The sequence below is a fragment of the Oratosquilla oratoria genome, chromosome 12 (assembly GCF_046742065.1).
Source record: "Oratosquilla oratoria isolate Oo_2021 chromosome 12, ASM4674206v1, whole genome shotgun sequence".
Classification (NCBI taxonomy): Eukaryota; Metazoa; Arthropoda; class Malacostraca; order Stomatopoda; family Squillidae; genus Oratosquilla; species Oratosquilla oratoria.
In genome coordinates this window covers 15,067,854-15,089,400 of record NC_134788.1, presented here as the reverse complement: position 1 = coordinate 15,089,400, position 21,547 = coordinate 15,067,854, and the positions used below count along the sequence as shown (strand labels likewise).

At 41.3% G+C, this 21,547-nt stretch overlaps 2 protein-coding genes across 5 annotated transcripts in view; one reads left to right on the top strand and one right to left on the bottom strand.

Annotated features, from left to right (window-relative positions):
• LOC143030569 (facilitated trehalose transporter Tret1-like) overlaps positions 1–21,547 on the top strand; it is a 459,285-nt gene that overhangs the window by 77,873 nt on the left and 359,865 nt on the right. The window lies entirely within an intron of this gene.
• LOC143031003 (thymidylate synthase-like) overlaps positions 1–21,547 on the bottom strand; it is a 53,651-nt gene that overhangs the window by 1,535 nt on the left and 30,569 nt on the right. For 2 of the 4 annotated variants that reach the window (XM_076194332.1, XM_076194334.1), the window contains exons 11-13: positions 16,271–16,551; positions 13,629–13,865; positions 5,286–5,528 (exon numbers count right to left, since the gene is read on the bottom strand). In XM_076194332.1, the coding sequence (XP_076050447.1) occupies positions 5,319–5,528; positions 13,629–13,865; positions 16,271–16,551 (728 nt within the window). In that variant the 3' untranslated portion in view covers positions 5,286–5,318. Of the gene's footprint in view, positions 1–3; positions 153–5,285; positions 5,529–13,628; positions 13,866–16,270; positions 16,552–21,547 lie in introns of those variants that run through there. The other 2 variants (XM_076194333.1, XM_076194335.1) reach the window with 2 other exon arrangements.

Sequence of the window (21,547 nt, the reverse complement as noted above, 5' to 3'; positions counted from 1 at the left end):
GAAGCAAAGAAGAATATTTATCAAGCTGTGAACAAACCAAATCCAAACAAGAATCTGCAAGAGCATGCTCATTGGCCAAAGGGGTTGGAGTGTCGCTATTTGTGACAGAGGCTGCTGAGGTGAAGGCCGTTCTAACAAGGCACCATCATGTTCTGGAAGCAAAGGGGTAGTTATCAAAAGTGACAAAATTTTCACACTGAATGAGAATCAGACAAGAAACAATGGTCTCAAACTGACATGAAATAGATTAAATTTGGAAGTGGGTAGAAACAACTTGGCCAACCGTTTAGTTAATGAATGGAATAAACTTCCTGCAGAGGCAGTGCAATGTAGTTCAGTTTAAGAATTATTTAGATAAACACCTAAGCAAGATGCTGTAAAGATTATAATCTATCTTATTTGTTTTGTTTTGTTTTGTTTTATTACCACATGTCTGTTTATCATTATTTCCTTGATTCTCATTGATTCTCACAGTCTTGTCGGCTTTTGCCATTGTGATTCAATTTTTAATTATATGTCAATTATTATTTACCACTGCATTTACCTTTTTGTTTATTATTTAACTATTCCTATGCATTTATTTATGTATTTTATTTATTATTTACATTATTATAGTTTTTATTTATTTATTTTTTATTATGATTTTTTTTCGCATCTGACCTAGATATACACCAAAAGGTCTCCTGTCGGCATGCTCAGCCTTTGTAATCTTTGATCAAACTGTGAATGAATCAAATCCAAACAAGAATCTGCAAGAACATGCTTGCAGGCTGGGCAGGTCGCTACTCAACCCATTCAACTCCGATGACAAGATGCTTGTCGTCATTTGGTCAAATAAAACAAAAAATCATAATAAAACACCAAAATGTTTGATCAAACAGCACCAAAAAAATATGACGTCAGTCCTCGCTTCGCACGAAGCGAAGCGAGGACTGACGTCATATTTTTTTGGTGCTGTTTGATCAAACATTTTGGTGTTTTATTATGATTTTTTGTTTTATTTGACCAAATGACGACAAGAATCTTGTCATCGGAGTTGAATGGGTAAAAACAGAGGTTGAGGTGACGGAGATTCAAACCCTGCTGCTAGCGAGTTGGACCAAGGGCACCGTCCTAGCATCAAAATGGGGGAGTTTGTGGCATTAAACTGAATCACGTTGGCACACAAAGTGAAGATTATGATGAGCCATTACATGGCTCCATTTATATATTTTGTCTACATTGTCAAGTGTGACAATGGGTAACAAAGAGACTGACAATGATTTATTCAATGGGAGGGAACAACTACAAAAAACAAAAGAAATAGGTCTACTGTTGGTCATGAACCACTTATAACCAAACTTGTCAAAACTGTGGCTTTGACACAAACAAGATTGATCATGAAATTGATTTTCAATTACAGAGATGGAATATATATATATATATATGTATACATATATGTATATATATATATAATATACATATATATGTGTATATATATGTATATATATAATATACATATATATACACATATATACATATATATATATATATATATATATATGCATGTTGAATTAAATACGACAGCATTCTGACAGTTCAACTTTTTCTTAATGTTTTCTGTATTTCTTATCAACTTTTTTCCAGTTGCAGGGTGAGCTAATACAAGATCTCCATAGTTCTCCATTTAATATTATCGAGCTTTCGTCTTCAAAGAGACATCATCAAGATTGACAAAATTTCTGCAATAATGAATACAAATGTTGGTACATATAAATTACAAAGATACAAATACAAATATACAGGTGTAACAAAAGATATTTAACAAGAGTGCTATTACTTACGTCTACAAGGAAAGTACAAATGATAGAGAGAGAGAAAGGTTTAAATACATAAACTGCTGTCCGAGTTCCCATTGCAGAGTCTATCTGATCGTCCAAGTGGTGGGGGAGTGGGGGGTGGGAGGGGAGGGGGAGAGGGGACCTTGATATAGCGATGTCTCAGGTTAGCGTTACTATAAAACTTAATACTGGATGTCATGTCCGCCTGTATGTTTATAGTGGGGGGCAGAATCCCTGATGTGGAATGCCTCCAGGAGTTTCAACCTTCTGGGGTCCTCGTTGAACAACTGTCAGAATGCTGTCGTATTTAATTCAACATGCATCAAAGAAAACCTGCTTCCTTACTTCACGAATATATATATATATATATATATATAAATATATACAGTACTCATCAAAAGTATGCAATCTCTATCCCCTGCTCCCTCACATTCCACTCTGTTGGCCCAGCATGACAGAAGGCAGTTGCCAGATAGATTCTATCTACATAATTTCACCTCAGAAAATGCCTTCCTTTTTGTCATGAATAAGTGGCCACCTTTGACAAGTACTGTGTGTGTGTGTGTGTATATATACATATATATATATATATATATATATATATATATAAATATTGGAGAACTTTTATCTGCCCTATATTAGCATAGAATAGGCAGTGGTGGTATGGTCCCCACACAGAATAAAGGATATCAATGAGATTGAGAATAGAAACATATGTACCAAAAAGCCTTCTCCTCTTATAAGGGGGCATGGGATAGTCAAGGCCATCCTTCACCCAATTGTTGTCCTATTTCTTTCTTGGCTCCTTGAATCAAGCACCCCCATGGTATAAAAAAAAAAAAAAAAAAAAAAAAAAAAAAAAAAAATTGAGGGTGCATCAGTATATGAGCCCTTCACAGCCTCTTTCCACTCACACCTATGTCTTGCCCTCTCCATTCCCTGCTAAACAGGCACTCCCCTTGCCTCCAAGAACCCTTTTACCCTATCACCCCACTCTTACTCTTCCCCTTAACCTCACTCCACCCACCTCTGCCTTTCATTTTCTTTTCTTTAATCTTTCCCTACTGAGATGCCCAAACTGTTCCAGTCTTCTTTAAAAACGCTCTTTTCATTCTGCAATATGCCTCACCTAATTTTTTCATCGTCTATTCTTGTAACAGCGGCCTTGCTGTGGATGTGCTGTGTCTTGCTTCTGACCCAGGAGATGTAGGGATGGGCGAGATGTAGGGATGACCCATTATCCAGTAAGAGCCAAGATAAGAGGGATGGAGGGAGGGAGGGAGAGGGGTGGATGGGAGTGGAGTATGTGGGGATGAAATGGGTGGGAGTGGATTTCATGCCTTTGTTTCTTGGCTACCTCCCTTGTAAGGGGGAAAAAAGCCTTTGGTATATGCATCATGCCTTTATTTTTTTTTTTTTTTTTTTTTTTTTTTTTTTTTTTAGAATGTCCCCATTATCCAGGAGGTGTTAAGATAAGAGGGAGGGTGGAGGGGAGTGGAGTGTATATAGGGATGGAATGGGTGGGAATGATTTTATGCCTTTTTCCTTTTGGCTACCTCACTTGTAAGGGGGGAAAAAAGCCTTGGTATATGTATGTATACGTATCATTAAAAGAGGGAGGAAAAAAAATCTGACAAGGTGTGGATACATCTGACAGAGATCTCATTGTTTGGAATGAAAGAGCACCTCAAGGTCGTGGGAGAGAGGGAAAACAGAAAGAAAAAAAAAAAAAAAAAAAAAAAAAAAAATTGTCGCATACTTCTCCCACATCAGGAGGCTAGGACAGTGCCCCTTACACAGGACTTTGTAGCGTGGGATTTACGAACCATGACCTTGGTCCAACTCGCTGTCAGGAGGGTTTGGACTGCTGTTACCTTGATCTCTGCTGCAAGTAGTAGTTAGCTAACTTGCTTGGCCAGCAAGACATGCCTGGAGAATATCTAGAAACAGTTTTATACAGACACATTTAACCCATTCAACTCCGATGACAAGATGTCTTGTCATTTGGTCAAATAGAACAAAAAATCATAAAACACCAAAATGTTTGATCAAACACCAGAAAAATATGACGTCAGTCCTCGCTTCGCTCGCAGCGAAGCGAGGACTGACGTCATATTTTTCTGGTGTTTGATCAAACATTTTGGTGTTTTATGATTTTTTGTTCTATTTGACCAAATGACAAGACATCTTGTCATCGGAGTTGAATGGGTTAATGGAACAACCTAAAAGAGGCCACATTGCAATCTTAAACCATTAATTTTAAGCCAAGTTTAATTGCTGTATGGAACCCCCTTATGAGAATAGTTCTTATATAATTAGGTAAATACAACCCCTCCTCGTTTAACAACGACAATTGGGACCAGCGCGCCGTCGTTAACCGAATTGGTCGTTAAGCGAAAGTGTATACATATACATACATGTACTGTATGTACAATGTCCAGCAATACATGTATCTTTATTTTCGTGTATTTCCCCTCTTTTATACAGTACATTAAAGCTTTATTTACTGTTTATTTACGGTGGTTAGGTTCCTGAAATTACCGTATATGACCAAATCCGCGTATGCTGACATTCCATATTGAATACCGGGGTATTTTTTTGGTTTCGACCATGGGCGCAATATAGCAATAGAAAATTAATTATTAATTTTGTAAATTAATATGTATCAACGTAATATGCAATTTTGTGGGCGGAAATGAAAGTAAAAAATACCATGCTACAAGAAAATATGCTAATGAATGAAGTCGGTAGCATAGGATTGGGACGCCATCTTGTCGTCTGCCAACGTCTCTCACGACGACGACAACGAGGACGAGCCGGATGACATTTAATTTGCAGGTAATGATTTATCAAACACAGGTCATGTTAGTTTAGTTTAGGTTAGACGAATTCATCATCCTTTTATTTCTTCGACATCGGCATCTAACATAACAAACATGGTGTACCATTCGTCCGACATGACTTCGTTACTTACGAAATTTGTTTTAGCACCTTTTTTTTCCGCTCACAAAATTGCATATTACTTTCATACATTATAATTTACAAAATTAATAATTAATTTTCTATTGCTATATTGCGCCCATGGTCGAAACTAAAAATTTACCACTACCGGTATATACTGTACCCCAGGTAGTTTTTGCAGCTTGCAGGATGGTAATGTAGACCTAAGCTGCAGAACACTTTACCTCACAGCTAATATCCACCGTACAAGTTCAATTATGACATCATACAAATTTGCCTCAGCCAACTTAATTATCGTACACGACGTCGTAACTTCGGGAGATTTACGTTAAACGTCTGTCATAAAGCCCGTCGTAACTCCGCGTCGTCGCTAACCGAGTAAGTCATTAAACGAGGAGTACCTGTACCTCTGACATTCTTATCAATTGAGAATAAAACAGGTTTCCTGAAGGATCAGGATGCCCAATAAATGGATGACCACAAGGCACAAAGTACGGAACTTACCAGGAGGAACTGTGCATGGCACATACATACAGCTCAAACTGTTGTGTCCAACTTAATCTTGACATGTGGGTTGTAGCCACAAATCTCAAAGTCATCAATCACAAAGTCATCTATTTTGCCGACTTTCCGTTTAATGCGGAGCACAGGGAAAGGCCTGGGGGTTCTCTTCAGCTGCGTTTCTAGGGCTTGTCGGTGAGCGCTGTTCACGTGTGCTTCCCCGAGTGTATAGATTAATTCTCCAGGCTGCCGAGAGCAATTGGAATGAAGATGATAAAAGAGAGAGAGGAAAAGGACTGGGGAGAATACAATTCCCACTCCATGACAGGTACATTTAAATGAATAGAATTAGTCACATGATGTGTGTGTTCACATGAAATCAGTGTATGATGTACATGGGTGTATTCGTGTGGCAAATATAAGACTTACTAAATTGGGACGAGAAACACAAGAGGACATGGAAGGAAGCTCAAAAAGGGCAGTTATAGAAGAGGTCTGAAAAAGAACAGCTTTCCCCACAGAGTGCTGGATGTATGGAACACATTTGACAAAACAATAGTGTGTGCAAAAACAATATATGAATTTAAGAACATATTAGATATGGCGTGATATAGAGACGGGCCACCACAAGCATAGCTCCCCTTCTCATAAGATACTAGGTAAATACACACACATATACATATATGTGTTTGTATATATATATACAATACTATATATATATATATATTATATGTTTATATATATATATGTATATGTATATATATATATATATACACACACACACACACACACATTATCAAAGACTTTTTCCCCTTACAAGGGAGGTAGCCAAAAAACAAAGGCACAAAATCCATTCCCACCCATTTCATCCCCAACATACTCCTCTCCCATCCAACCCCTTCCTACCTCTTATCTTGGCTCCTACTGGATGATGGGTCATCCCTGCATCTCGCCCACTGCCCTACGTCAGAAGCAGTGTTGCAAGATAGCACATCCATAGGAAAGCTGCTTCAGAAATGGAGAAATTTGTTTGGGCTGCATCAATTTATTTTTCACACATACTCCCTCACCCTCCATCCCCCCTCCACTCCCTTTCATGCATTACAGCATCATCCATACACGACCATTCTCCATTCACTCCTATCTTTTGTCTTCTCCCATCCTTCCTCAACAGACACTCCCCTCTTTCCCAATGCCCCTTTTACCCCATCCATCCATCTCATCCTAGGTCCTAGGTTGCCCCCTCATGTTTACTCCTTCCACCTCTGCCTCCCACACCTCTTTTACTATTCTTTCTTCACTCATTCTTTCCATGTGTTCAAACCATCCCAATACTCTTTCATCAACCCTATCTCCCAACTCCCTTTCTACTCTTGTTCTCCTTCTCACCTTGTTTCTAACTCTATCCAGCCTAGTAAGCCCCTATCATACTTCTCAGGCACCTCATCTCAAACACTTTCAGATTCCTCTTCTCTTATGTTCCATGCTTCTGCCTCATACAGTGCTGTTGGTACAATCACTCCTTCATACAATCTCCTCTTAGCATCCATTCCCAAATGTCTATTTCTCGTTACATTTCCCTCATGGCATTTACTTGCTTCTCTCAATCTACATTCTACCTCCATCTCCACTCCTCCCTTTCCTGCCACATTCGCACCCAAGTATCTAAAACTATCCACTTCCTCCAGTCTCTCTCCCTTAATGCTCACTTCCAGACTACTGCCACTTTCACCCCTTGTACATCTCATCACCTTACTTTTACCCACATTCATCTTTAACTTCCTTCTTTCATGCACCTTCTTAAACTCTGTCACTAACTTCCTCAATATCTCCTCTGATCATGCTACAAGCACAGTGTTGTCCGCAAACAACAGCTGGCTTATCTCCCACTTTTCTCCATTTTCTTTAACCATCTCCAATCCTGGACCCATTACTTTTGCATTTACCTCTTGCACCACCCCATCCATGTATAAATAGAACAGCCAAGGTGACATAACACATCCCTGGCAAAGTCCCACCTTTACCTCAAACCACTCGCTCTCTCCATTACATATTCTAATACATTGCTCTACTACTCTTGTAAAAACTCTTGACTGCTCTTAAAAGCGTTCTTCTTATCCCATACATCTACAATACCTCCCACAGTACCTTCCTGTCTACCCTGTCATAAGCCTTTTCCAAATAAAGGGAGGGAAAAAAAAAAAAAAAAAAAAATCCTTACCTTTTCCTAAAGCTTTCTCACATATGTCTTACCACAAAAATCTAATCCACGCAACCCCTACCTGTCCTAAACCCACACTGTTCCTCACCAATTACTCCCTCTGTTCCTCTCCTAATCCTCTAGATCAAAACCTTCCCATAAGCATTACTAACTACAATCAACAAACTGATCCCTCTGGAACTACTGCACTCACACTTGTCCCTTTTTCCCTTGTAAAGTGGAACTACACAGGCACTCCTCCAGTCCTCCGGCACTCTACCCTCTCTCAAACAAACATTAAATAACCTCACCAGCCAGTCCACCATCACTGTACCTCCTTTTTTTAGACATTCTGCATGGCATCCATCTAACCCAGTGCCTTTCCTGCTCTCATCCTCTTAACAACTGCCTTCACCTCTTCTTTCCTTATTTCTCCTCCATTTTCCTCACTTATCACAGTCATTTTCTTAGTGCTTCCCACTGCAACTACCTTTCCCTCCCTATCCTCCTTCACATTTAGCAACTCCCTAAAATACTCTGCCCATCTTCCTCTTACGGCCTTCTCTTCCATTATCATCTCTCCATCTGCACCTTTTACCTTTTCTTCTCTACTTGATTCGCCTCCTCTTCCTCTCTTAATTTCTTTCCAAAACATCTTTTTATTACTTTCAAAATTTTCTGTCATACCTTCTATTTCCTCCCATCCATCCATCCATCCTCCTTGTTCCACATACCATCTTTGCACACCTTGTGACTTCCTCCTTAAACCATCCCCATTCCTCTGCCACTCTTAGCTCTACTCTATCCTTCACTCCCTCCCACTCTATATTAAACTGATTCAGACCTGGTCCCTCAATATGGTATGGCAAGATTCACCATATGTATTGTCATCAACAATAAAGACAGATTCAAAGGGACTAACGTATAATCAAAGAAATGTAATCTATAACAATACTGAATCAGACCAAACTGAAGGGAAAATAATACATACATATGCCATGGGCTTTTCCCATTCACCACCCATCCCTCCCTCCCTCTCATCTTGGCTCTTCCTGGATGACAGGTCATGCCTACATCTCACCCATCACTCTGGATCAGAAGCAATGCAGCTTGTTGGAAGGAGGAAAAAAAAAAAAAAAAAAAAAAAAAACTCTTAGCATATGAGGACACTGACACTGGCACCCCCAAGGCGTGAGTGGGGACACGAGGACTCTGACATCCTGATCATATCTATTTTGTCGTTTTAGCAGAGTAATTTTGTATCCTGTGGACAGGCTTGTGTTTTCTCTGGTTATCCACATTCAGGGTGAAAGAGAACAAGAGAAAGGAAAATATTACAGCTGTAACTTTATATCTCATAATGCATGCATACATGCATATGCATAAAGCTGTCCGTCGATTTCGACGATGACGTCACTCCATATATATATATATATACATATATATATAAATATATATATATATACATATATAGAACATACAGGAATGTAGCTATGCTTGTGGAATCTTATTCACTAACTATCAAACATGTATGTATGCGTATTTACCTAATTGTAGTATACAGGAAAGGAGCAATGCTTGTCAAGTCCCATCTTCTACTCTCCAATTAATCATAATTAGCTTCAAATTCATGTAAAGTTCCAACTTATTCTATATTCTTGATTTCCAATCATCATATCTAGATTTGAACTTGTGTATTATTACCGCTTGGGCTAAGTCACTTTCTAAGCTATTCCAAGTATTCATGCATCTATATGGAAAACTATTTCTTCATCCTTTAGAGATATTATCTTCCTTAACCCATTCACCTCATGGCAGCCGCTTGTTGTGTAGATACGAAAAACCGGATATGGTAGATCCTCGCGCGGGCCCTTACATCGGATGGCATGTGATGCGGCTTGACCGCGCGAGGACTGACATCATATTTTTCTGGTGTTTGATCAAACATTTTGGTGTTTTATGATTTTTTGTTTTATTTGTTTTATTTGACCAAATTTGTGCATTTAGATTTTTTTCAATATCTCTCATAAATTATAGTTTGATGTCTGTAGTCAAGGAAGACGAACAAAATTTTCCATGTTGTCCATGCTACTCTTTGGTATAAAATATTAAATACTGAAAATGAGATTTATTCTTCTGTGAGAGCTCAAAGTATACACTTTCTTTAGTTTTTTGTAAAATATGACAAAAAAAAAGGACTTTGTAAAACACCTATCCATATGTATAGGTTTTCCTCAGTAGTCATGAGACACACTGAAATGCTTTCATATTCTTCATACTAGCCCTGTATATAAGAGAAATATTTATTAGTTTTTTTTTTTTTTTTTTTTTTTTTTTCAAAGTATGTCCTTTTTTTCCCTGTTCGAGTTGGGAAGTTACGGATGTATAATACAACAGAAACTGTATGTATTATTTTGTAAAATTGTGGAAAGTATGAAAACACAATATCATATCCTACACCTTTATGTATAAAAAATAAAAATATACAAATATACAAATATATATATGCAATATATATACAAAACACAAAACAAAAATAAAGTGTGCTGTGTCTTGCCACATTGCTTCTGACCATATCCAATACATATATAGAAAAAATATATATACACAATATATACATACATTCACACAATGAAAATAAGGTGTGCTGTGTCTTGCTACATTGCTTCTGACCCAGATCGGGCGAGGAATGACCCGATTGGAATTTGCTGGTTCTTACTGCATTGCTTCTGAACCATAGTACCACAAAAATATTGCTGTGTCTTGCTGCATTGCTTCTGATCCATCACGGCCGCAGCCACAGGAAATAGGGGGTACTGTGTCTTGCTGCATTGCTTCTGACCCATGATAGAGGGGGGAGAGAAAGATGACCCGATAACTACTTACAAATTTTTTTCCTCGTGGTACTTTTGAAAACAACCATACGTGCAGAGTGGCTTCTTGCACACCCTGCACGTACTGCGGGTCATCTTCCTCTTACCGTCACGGTAGCACAAAAAGCACCTTCGGTATTTGCCCCCCTCTGTCATTGTGACTGCATGGGAAGTCTTCCCTTGCAGTCTTGAGGGAACGGGCATGGGAGATGGGCTGCCACGCTGGTTGTAGGGCTCCAGAAGCCCGGCATACTCATTGAGCATGGCATTTGCCAGGGTCCGGTGGAAGTGGTAATGATCCCCTTTGTGGCCCAGTTTTTTCCATATGGCATGACAATTGACTATTGTCATGTCATACAGGAAAAAAAAGAGTTTCTTATACCACTTCTTCCATCGCCTGACTGAAGGGTACGACCTGGCAAGCTGGTCGCTCAGATCGACACCCTTCATATGCTTGGTGTATTCCGCAATACACTTGGGCTTCTGGAGCACCTTACCACGGCTCTGCACATCAACCATGCCGGATGTGTGGACTGTGCTTAGCATGGTGACCGTCCTTTTGTCCTTCCATTGCAAGCACAGCATTCCTGTGGCAGTCGACCGATGGTCCACATCCCCTCTCTTGTCCACGCTGAGGTCCGTAGGCATATAGCGCCGGTTCACCCTGACGGTTCCGACGGCCCCAGTCTTCCGAGCCTGAAGATAGTGGAACAAGGAAGGAGATGTGTACCAGTTATCTACATAAACAGTATACCCCTTGTCAAAGAGGTCGGCGTCCTCCATGAGGTCCACTACCGCCTTCTGTGAACAGGGAAGTTCACTTCTATCCTTCCCTGAATAGATCTTGAAGGCGGCAGTGTATCCGGCGGCAGGCCCCGAGCTTTCCGACAGCTTGTACACCTGTAGAATAAGAATAATAATGATTCATGGTGTAGTGTAGTCATGTGTGTAGTGTAGTCAAATAATGTAATCATATGCTGAAAGTATACATTTACAATTTATGTATTGTATACATACTTTGAACCCAAAACGAGCACGTTTAGAAGGATTGTACATTCGGAAGCTGAGGCGGCCCCTGAACTTCCACAGGCTTTCATCGATGGAAATGTGCTGTGCAGGCACATATACCGATGAAAACCTGTGGCTGAGCATGTTTATGACCGGCCTCAGCTTCCAAAGTCTATCCTCCTCATCTTCATCTTCATTATTTGCAAAATGAAGATTTGCCGAGATGTTTTCAAACCTCGTTCTGGGCATTGTGTCTCCAAACAAGGCCTGGTAAAAAGCTGGGTCCGTCGACCAGTAGTCCTGCAACCTGGGTTTTATATTGAGGCCCATCATGAGCCTCAAGCCAAGATATAGGTGCAGTTCTTGAGGTGTAAGTGGATGCCACCCAGCGGAAGGTACTCCGGCAAACCTATAGAAAATAAGAGCAAGGAAATAGCTCATGTAAATACTGTGCTCACCTTTTCTGTTTGAGTATAAGAAAACACATAAATAATGTTGGCTGTATCAACTCTACATACCGGTTGGTCTCCTCGACAATGTGGCAAATCAGTTCGTCTGTCATGAACGCCTTATAGACGTCCATGACAGACGAGGAGTCGTCGAGCTCCACCGTGATGCCGGTCTTGCCCGTGAATCCATACCTCCGTATGACGTTTTCATTGTTGGACCATGTAAACCCTGGTGTCCCTGGAGCGTTCCTTTTCCAGGCCTTGTCCCTCACACTCGAGAGGGGTTCGTCGCTGTCAATAGTGGTATCCAGGGCGCTTACATAGTCCAACTCAAACTCGCTGGAGTCGCACTGCGACGAGTCCTCCGTGGACTCATCCAGACTATCATGGCTATCTTCCTCAGGATCTTGCCTCGAGGTTGAGGGCTGAGGTTCTGGTTGACGGCGAGCAGGTGCAGATGTCATCTTCAGTCTTGACCGGTTCCTAATGCTGGAAGGAGGCCTTGACCGACCTTTTATAGATATTGCTGGCCAATAAGGGGACTCTACGTGTCCTTGTCCCCCAATCACAATCATTGTTGAATTTGGTCCAATTAGGTCAAAGCCGGCAGGTGCAAACCACAAATCACGAGATGAAATGTCATCAATTATTTTCGTCATAATGGGCGAGGTCAATGAACCCGTGACTCTGCGCTGAGCAGCCAATCCAGCGTAATTATGCACCACATGAGACTGCCCACCCGGCTTCCGTCATAATTACATCATAATTATCGACTAATCCCGGGAAAGTATCAGTTGGCATCAATTGAAGAAATTTACTTATAATGGGCAAGGTCAGTGAACCCGTGACTCTGACCTGAGCAGCCAATCCAGCGTAATTATGCACCACAGGAGACTGCCCACCCGCTTTCGTCATAATTACATCATAATTATCGACTAATCCCGGGAAAGTATCAGTTGGCATCTTCTCCCTCTCTCCTCCTCCTCTCCCTTCCTCCTCCTCCTCTTCTTTTCCCTTCCCCAATCCTCCTCCCATTCCCCCTTCTCTTCCTCTCCCTCCTCCTCCGCCTCTCCTCATCTCTCTTTCCCTCCTCCTCCTCTCCCTCCTCCCCCTCTCCCTCCTCCCCCTCTCCCTCCTCCCCCTCTCCCTCCTCCCCCTCTCCCTCCTCCCCCTCTCCCTCCTCACCACAGGAGGTTGCCCGCGAGGCTTACGTCATTATTGTCATAATTACATCACAATTATCGACTAATCCTGTAAAAGTATCATTTGGTATCAATTGGAGAAATTTATGTCTAACCATACACCACAGGAGGGTGACGTAGTCATTACGTCATTATTACGTCAGTATTACGTCATAATTATAAACTAATCCCATGTAAGTATCAAGTACCGTCTATTTGGAAAAAACAACACAAAAACAAGTATATACGATGTTTAAAAACACATGCCACTCATCGTGCGCATGATATCATGCCACCTGAGGTACGATGTTTATCTCCCCCTTGATGCCATGGAGGTAGTGATCCAATTCACTCATGGCATGTTTTGATGTCAGCTGATTTTGTGTCCAACCATCCCTTGACACCACATCATGTCATCCGAGGTGAATGGTTAATTTGTTCCCATGACCTCTTCAAGCCCTCCTATCCTAAATCAATATAATCTATCCTCTTTTAGACCTGAATACTGTGATCATATCCCCTCTTCCTCTTCGAACTTTCAAAGTTGGTGGACCCAGTGTTTTTAGTCTCCCCTCATATGGTTTATCTGTGGACCAGTTTGGTTGTTGCTTTTGCATATATGTCAACATACATACCTTAAGTCCTGTGATATGAGCAACCATATGTATGAGGAGAGCAGAGCTGGCAATGGTGAGGGGTACAGCAAGTCCCACGTCCACATAATGTTGGTACACTTGGCATGACAATTCTCGATTAGCAACATAAAACTGGTACAGACAGTGCGGTAAGGCTACAGATCGAGTGTCAGCGGGGTTCCATGCAGGTGTCATGATCTGCTGGTCATCAGGATTTTTTTGTATGGTTTCTATAACCTGAGGAGAGAACAAATTGTTTGTATCAAGTACTGAATGTATGGAAAAAAAGTATATATATATATATATATATATACATTATATATATATATATATATAATATACATATATTATATATATATATATATAATATATATATATATATACATACATATACCAAAGGCTTTTTCCCCCTTACAAGGGAGGTAGCCAAAAAACAAATATATATATACATATACAGTCGAACCTCGAAAGCCCGGACTAATTGGGGGAAGGGTGGTCCGGTCATGCCAAAAGTCCGGTCATCGAAAATATCGCCCTAACACCCGTAGATTTTCGTAGTGGTATACATATAGGTAATGTATGATATGGCATAGAAACACATAAGAATAATACTCTAACACTGTAACAATAACAATACTGTAATAATAATGCTATACTAATAATTCTGTAATAATAACTGTAATACAGGCATGTAAATGTACTGTAAACACAGTGTACTGTACTGTATTTTTTATTATGTACACTGTAAATATCGGAAGGTATGCACGCGGGACAGTGGTGGCTGCCAGGGTTGCCGCGTTTTCTACATTGCCGTGTAGAATGGGACTGTTGCCATACCGGGGCATACATTTTTCTCGGGCGTGTACAGACTTCCATAGCAAGATATACTTGTCAAACTTTCACAAAATGTTGGTTCTAGTTTTTTTATTCTTGAATGTATACAATGCCCCCATGCCCTAACATATCCAGTAAGATATAATTTTTTTTTTTTTTTATCATTATCGCTAAAAGAAAGCTGAAACTTTAGCATAGAATTTTTTCTACACGGTAAAAACGTATCTTTTGGGTTATAATATTTTATAAGTAACACAATTACCAATAAAAGTCATATTTTGATGTACCATTTATTATTTGATAACTAGTTCTATGATTTTTAAACAAAAGTTTGAGTTTTTGAATGTTTTTAACAGCCCACTGATATGTAGAAAAAATTTCCTTATGTCCTTGCCACCTACTAGACAAATAGGGAACTTTGCTTGAAAAGTCCGCCCATTGTTCATTTTGACCGGTCATACGAGGGTCCGGGCTTTCGAGGTTCGACTGTATATATATATATATGTGTATATGTGTGTTTATATATATATATATATATATATATATATATATAATGTATATGTGTATATATATATATATAAATATATATATATGTATATACATACATATACCAAAGGCTTTTTCCCCCTACATGGGGGGATAGCCAAAAAGAAAAAGGCATAGAAACCACTCCCACCCATTCCATTTCCTATATATTCCACTCCCCTCCACCCTCCTCCCTCCCTCTTATCTTGGCACCTCATGGATGACATGTCATCTCTGAATCCTGTCCACTGCCCTGGGTCAGAAGCAGTATCACAAGACACAGCACATCCACAGCAAGGCCACTTCATAAATTCGGTAACCCCCCCTCTCCGCCCCCTCATGCAGAAAAGGAGAAGACAGGGAGAAATCCCTTCGGGCTGCATCAAATTTTTTCTCACACATACTTCCTCACACCCCCCCCACCCACTCCCCCTCATGCATCACAGCATCATCTGTACACAACCCCTCTCCGTGTGCAATAATTTTCCATTTTGAATGATGGGCAAAGCTATCACCAAATATAGCTCTGGAAGATAATGAGGAAAGTGCAGCCCCTCACGTGGCTAAAGGTATCTACACAAATTAATACGACTTCCTAGTGACGGGCCTGCTTGGCCACACAATCTAGGGAACACCAACTTCCTCTTAATGACTGCCAGAAGCAAAGTGAGAAGAAAGATGACACAAAGATGAAGATAACAGAAGATGAAGACACAGGCAGAAATGTCCAATACACATGAAGCTACAAGCAGGGTTGCTGCGTTTTCTACACTGCAGTGTAGAATGGGGAGTGTGTTGCCATATCGGGGCATACATTTTCCTTGGGCGTGTGCCGACTTTCATAGCAAGACATACTTGTCAAACTTTGACAAAATGTTGGTTCTAGTTTTTTCTATACATTCTTGAGTGTATATAAGGCCCTCATGCCCTAACATATTGAGTAAAACAAAAATTCTTTTTTATATCATTATCGCAAAAAGGAAGCTGAAACTTTAGCGCAGAATTTTTTCTACACTGTAAAAACGTATCTTTTGGGGTACAGTATTTATAAGTAACATAATTACCAATGAAAGTCATATTTTGATGTACCATTTATTATTTGATAACTAGTTATATGATTTTTAAATAACAGCTTGAGTTTTTAAATGTTTTGAACAGCCCGCTGATATGTAGAAAAAATTTCCTTGCGCAGTTGCCACATGCCGCTATTTTTCTATGTTTTGGTACTAAATTCTACGAAACGGCAGCCCTGGCTACAAGTGAGAAACCCTTGTTCACGATACCTTTTTGAGCTGGTCAATCCCCTTGCTCATGTAGAAGTTGTCTTTTGCAGATGTGTCAGGGGCACGGAAAGTACTCCACCGAAAGCCACATACGGGACTGCGGTCCTCCTCCTCCTCTTGTTCCATGAACCCACTCTTGTCCAAGTACTCCTGGGAGGAGCTGCTATCCCAGGTACGGAAATCCTTTCCTCCCAGGAGCCTGGATCCCTTGACAAAAGATAGGAAGTCTTGGAGCACTTCTTGCCAAGGAACCTGCTGGGTGGTCAGCAGAGGTACGACATCTGGAGAGAGAAACGTTGCTTTTATAAATTGCCACGAAGAGAGAGGGAGAAAGAGCAGGCAAGAGATGGACAGCAACTCCACCAAGATCCTTCTCTATGTGCATTACTGGTTTCTCAAGTGCTATGGTGTACGTGTATGGCACCGTACATTTGTGATTATTGTGTGCATGTATTAATAGACCGGGAGATACATGATTTCTCCCTTATATATTAGTCACATGTTATATAATTATTTTGCACTCATTATTGTAATATCTGGTTGCGATTCGTGTATGTTTTTCCCATTAAGTCTGAGCGTGGTGGCATGGCTTGTCGTTGGGGGCAGCCTTGGTTCTGCCTAAGTGACTGCATGCTTGTATATGTAGTGCTTTACAATCATTTATTCATATTCAGTGTTTCATTGGCCATCCCTGTACAAGAGGCCAATGAAAGGTATCTGCTATAGTCTTTGCACTCTAAGGAGTGCGTTTAGGGTGTGGCATACGTCATGAACTATTCTGCTGAATCAACCTTAGTACATTCCTTAATCTTATTTCCCATCTATGTGCCATTTGATTTTTTTATTCTGTATATATTAAAGGAAGCTGTATCGTTGACAAAAGAGTATTAGGATGTTTTGGACACATGGAAAGAATGAGAGAAGAAAGACTAGTAAAAGAGGTATGGAAGGCAGATGTGGAGGGAGTGAACATGAAGGGATGCCCTAGGATGAGGTGGATGGATGGGGTGAAGGGGGCTTTGGGGAAGAGGGGAATATCTGTTGAGGAAGGACGGGAGAGGACAGAAGACAGGAGTGAATGGAGAATGGTTGTATATGGATGATGATGTGATGCATGAGGTGGAATAGGTGGGGGGATGGGGGGTGCGGTAGTATGTGTGAGCAAATTTTGATACAGCCCAAAGGGATTTCTCCCCGTCTTCTCCTTTATGCATGGGGGGACGGAGAGGGGGGGTCGCCGATTTAATGAAGCGGCCTTGCTGTGGATGTGCTGTGTCTTGCGACACTGCCTCTGACCCAGGGCAGTGGACAAGGTGCAGGGATGACCCGTAATCCAGGAGGTGCTAAGATGAGAGGGAGGGTGGAGGGGTGTGGAGTGTATTCAGGGATGGAATGGGTGGGAATGATTTTATGCCTTTTCCTTGGAATGGGTGGGAATGATTTTATGCCTTTTCCTTCTGGGCTATCTCCCTTGTAAGGGGGAAAAAGCCTTGGTATATGTATGTATGTATAGTACCACATGTATAAATTTTTAGGATTATAACAACAATTTGAACAAGTTCAAATTGTTGTTATAATCCTAAAAATTGCCATTTTTTTTATTCTGTATATATTAAAGGAAGCTGTATCGTACCACATGTATAAATTTTTAGGATTATAACAACAATTTGAACAAGTTCAAATTGATGTTATAGGATGTTGTTATAGGATGTTGTTAGGATTATAACAACAATTTGAACAAGTTCAAATTGATGTTATAATCCTAAAAATTTATACATGTGGTACGATACAGCTTCCTTTAATATATACAGAATAAAAAAAATAAAATGGCAATTTTTAGGATTATAACAACAATTTGAACTTGTTCAAATTGTTGTTATAATCCTAAAAATTGATATATGTGGTACGATACAGCTTCCTTTAATATATACAGAATAAAAAAAATCAAATGGCGCATAGATGGCAACAGTGTTTTTTTTTTCCTCCCCTTGTGTCGCCGATTTAATGAAGTGGCCTTGCTGTGGATGTGCTGTGTCTTGCGACACTGCCTCTAACCCAGGGCAGTAGACAAGGTGCAGGGATGACCCGTCATCCAGGAGGTGCTAAGATAAGAGGGAGGGTGGAGGGGGGTGGAGTGTATTTAGGGATGGAATGGGTGGGAATTGTTTTATGCCTTTTTCTTTTTGGCTACCTCCCTTGTAAGGGGGAAAAAACCTTGGTATATGTATGTGTTGCCACACCAAGGTGACAGAGACGATACTATGATTGAGGGTCAAATTGGCAACATCACACTTTGGGGGGAAATTCCCGCTTCTGCTTCACTCTGAACGGACTCCTTGAAATCCGAGGACTATAGTGGTGGTCCTCTGAGATCAACCCCAAGAAAATCACCTCCACCTCGAGGTGCAGACCCCTAAAAGCCTCTGGGCGAGGCTCAAGGTTCCTCTGTCACTATGAAGGTAACATAGACAAGTGGAATGAGAACACTATATTCCTAGTCCTGATGATTTGACTACAAGTCTTCTTCAGAGTGACAGGGTGACAATTCTTCACGTGGGCTATCCCAGGGTGACAAATCTTAATGTGGGCTATCCTAGGGTGACAATTCTTCATGTGGTCTATCCTAGGGTGACAATTCTTCATGTGGGCCATCCTGGGCTTATGATTCTTTGGTTGTGCAAGTTGATAACAATAAGCATAACCCTCATTCAACCTAACCTAATCCAATCTTTATTCCACTGTTGATATTCAGTGTACTGGGGTAATAATTCTTCAGGTGGGATCTCATGGGGTGACGATTCTTTATGTCTCAGAATGTCGCATGCCGATTGGCCTGATACTCCCTCCTCCATGACCAATCCAGTGGCTGCAAATGACAGATTAACAAATCCATCTCTGTGGTTGCTGACCTTTCCCAGTGTTATGCATTTGGACTCAACCAGGAATATAGTGTTCTCGCTCCAACCTGCGTTTTTCTACCACCTTTTCCACTCATTCCTCTGTCAACTTCAACTGTGTTTTCTTCACCGTAAGGAGAACTGACAACTAGTGACTTTTACCACTACTATAAGCTGGTAACATAGAAACAATCCTATGCTAATACAAAACCACATGTCTAAAGGATGTGAAGAAATACAATTTTCCATGTACAGTGGTACCTCTATTTACGCATGCCCTTATGTACGTGAAATTCTATGTACGTGGTCAAATCATAGGGAAAATCTTGTTGCTATTTACACGGAAAATGTCTATTTACGCGGGCACATTGGTGTCCATTACTGCGTGGAAAATCAAATCCTGTGCTGCCATCTTGCTCACGTCCTCATTCACATGATGTGTTGTCTCCTCCCGCCATCTTTGTTTGTTGTGTGCATGACTGGTCCTTCTTTTGGCACCTACCCCTTGGTGGTGTAATGTTTGTGCCTTTAAAATCCCTTCAAAATAGGTGAGAAGTCCTACTAAAGCTGATGCTCATAAGAAAACCAGCATCAGGATTAAGTAAAAGAGGGAAGTGATTGCCAAAGCTGCTCAAGGTTTACGTGTGTGTAAGCTGGTGAGTTTGGTATGCCTGAGTCAACAATAAGAACCATTCTTTTAAATAAAGATAAAATTCTGTCAGCTAATGTGTCTACGAGTATAAGGTATGTGAGCACACATAAGAGGCCAGCATTGTTGGATGAGGTGGAAAAGTTATCATTTGTGTGGATACAGGAGAAACAGTGTAAGAGTGACAGCTTGAATGAGGAAATGATCTGTTCAAGGGCTTGCCAAGTGTATGCTGACCAGCAGTGCCAACAGGCTGGTACCAGTGGCCAGCTCACACCACCTTCAGTGCCCTTTACAGCCAGTAGGGGGTGGTATGAGAAGTTTTGGCAATGTATGGGCATCCACAGTGACACAGTATGGTGAGGCAGCAAGTGCAGACACAGATGCAGCTGAGGCATTCGTCAAGTAGTTTGAGGAGGTGGTGCATCATGTGAGGGCTACCTGCCACAGCAGGTATTTAATTGTGATGAAACAGGTCTCTTTTGGAAGAGGATGCCTAACAGCACCTACATTACTGCTGAGGAGAAAGCTTTACTAGGGCATAAGCCTAAGAAAGACAGGCTTACAGTGATGTTGTGTGCTAATGCAAGCGGTGACTGCAAGATCACACTGCTCATAGTGTATCATTCGGAGATGCCACAAGCATTCAAGAGGAGCAACGTCCTGAAGAGCAGACTTCCAGTGATGTGGTGTTCCAACCCGAAGGCGTAGGCAACCTGACAGCTGTGTCAAGAGTGGCTCAAAGGGGCATGCAGCCCTGAGATCAAGAAGTTTCTGCAGGGGAATGGACTGCCACTGAAGTGCCTCCTGCTGCTGGATAACACCCCAGCACATCCCCTCGACATGCAGGCGCATCTTACCCAAGACCTGGATTTCATCACAATTAAATTCCTGCCTCTGATCACCACTTCCATTCTGCAACCAATGGACCACCAGGTCAGGTAATTTCTAATTTCAAGAGGCTGTACACACGTGCTCTGTTTGAATGCTGCCTCAATGCTACCACTGGCACAGACCTAACCCTGCAAGAATTTTGGAAGTCCCACTAAAAATCTTGCACTGTGTCAAGATGATTAGCAAGTGCTGGGAGCAGGTGACAATCAGGACTCTACAGGCAGTGTGGAAGAAGCTTTGGCCATCATTTGACAGGAACAGTGACTTCAAGGGCTTTGAGCCTGCTGGTCCATCAGTCATCTCAGACATCGTTGCGCTAGGGAGGTGACCTGGGCCTGGAGATGGAGGACGGTGATGTCGAGGAGTTAGTAGGGGAGCACGAGGATGAACTGACCACTGAGGAGCTGAAGGAGCCCCACCATGGAGGAGGTGAAGGAGGCCTGTGTCATGTGGAGGAAGCTCTATGATTTCGTGGAGGTCACACATCCGGACCAGACACTAGTGAAATGTGTTGCAGGCCAGTTCAGTGAACTGGTCATGCCTCACTACCGCCAAATCCTGTACACACAGTGCCGGCAAGCAACCATCACAGAGTTCTTCTAGCCTTGTGCCAAACAACAGCACCCTGATGAGGGTGCCACTCCAGCTGAAGGAGAACCTCCTCCTTCAGAGGGGTGTCAGTAAGCCCCCACCACTCCACCACCTCCTCACTCCCATCCCCCTATGCCAGCTGCAAGCCTTACCATCGGTAGGTACAAAAGATTGCTTTTTTCATTATATTTTTTACCTTGTAAGTGGTCTTTAACATTGATTTTTTGGCATTAATGTTGCAGGAAC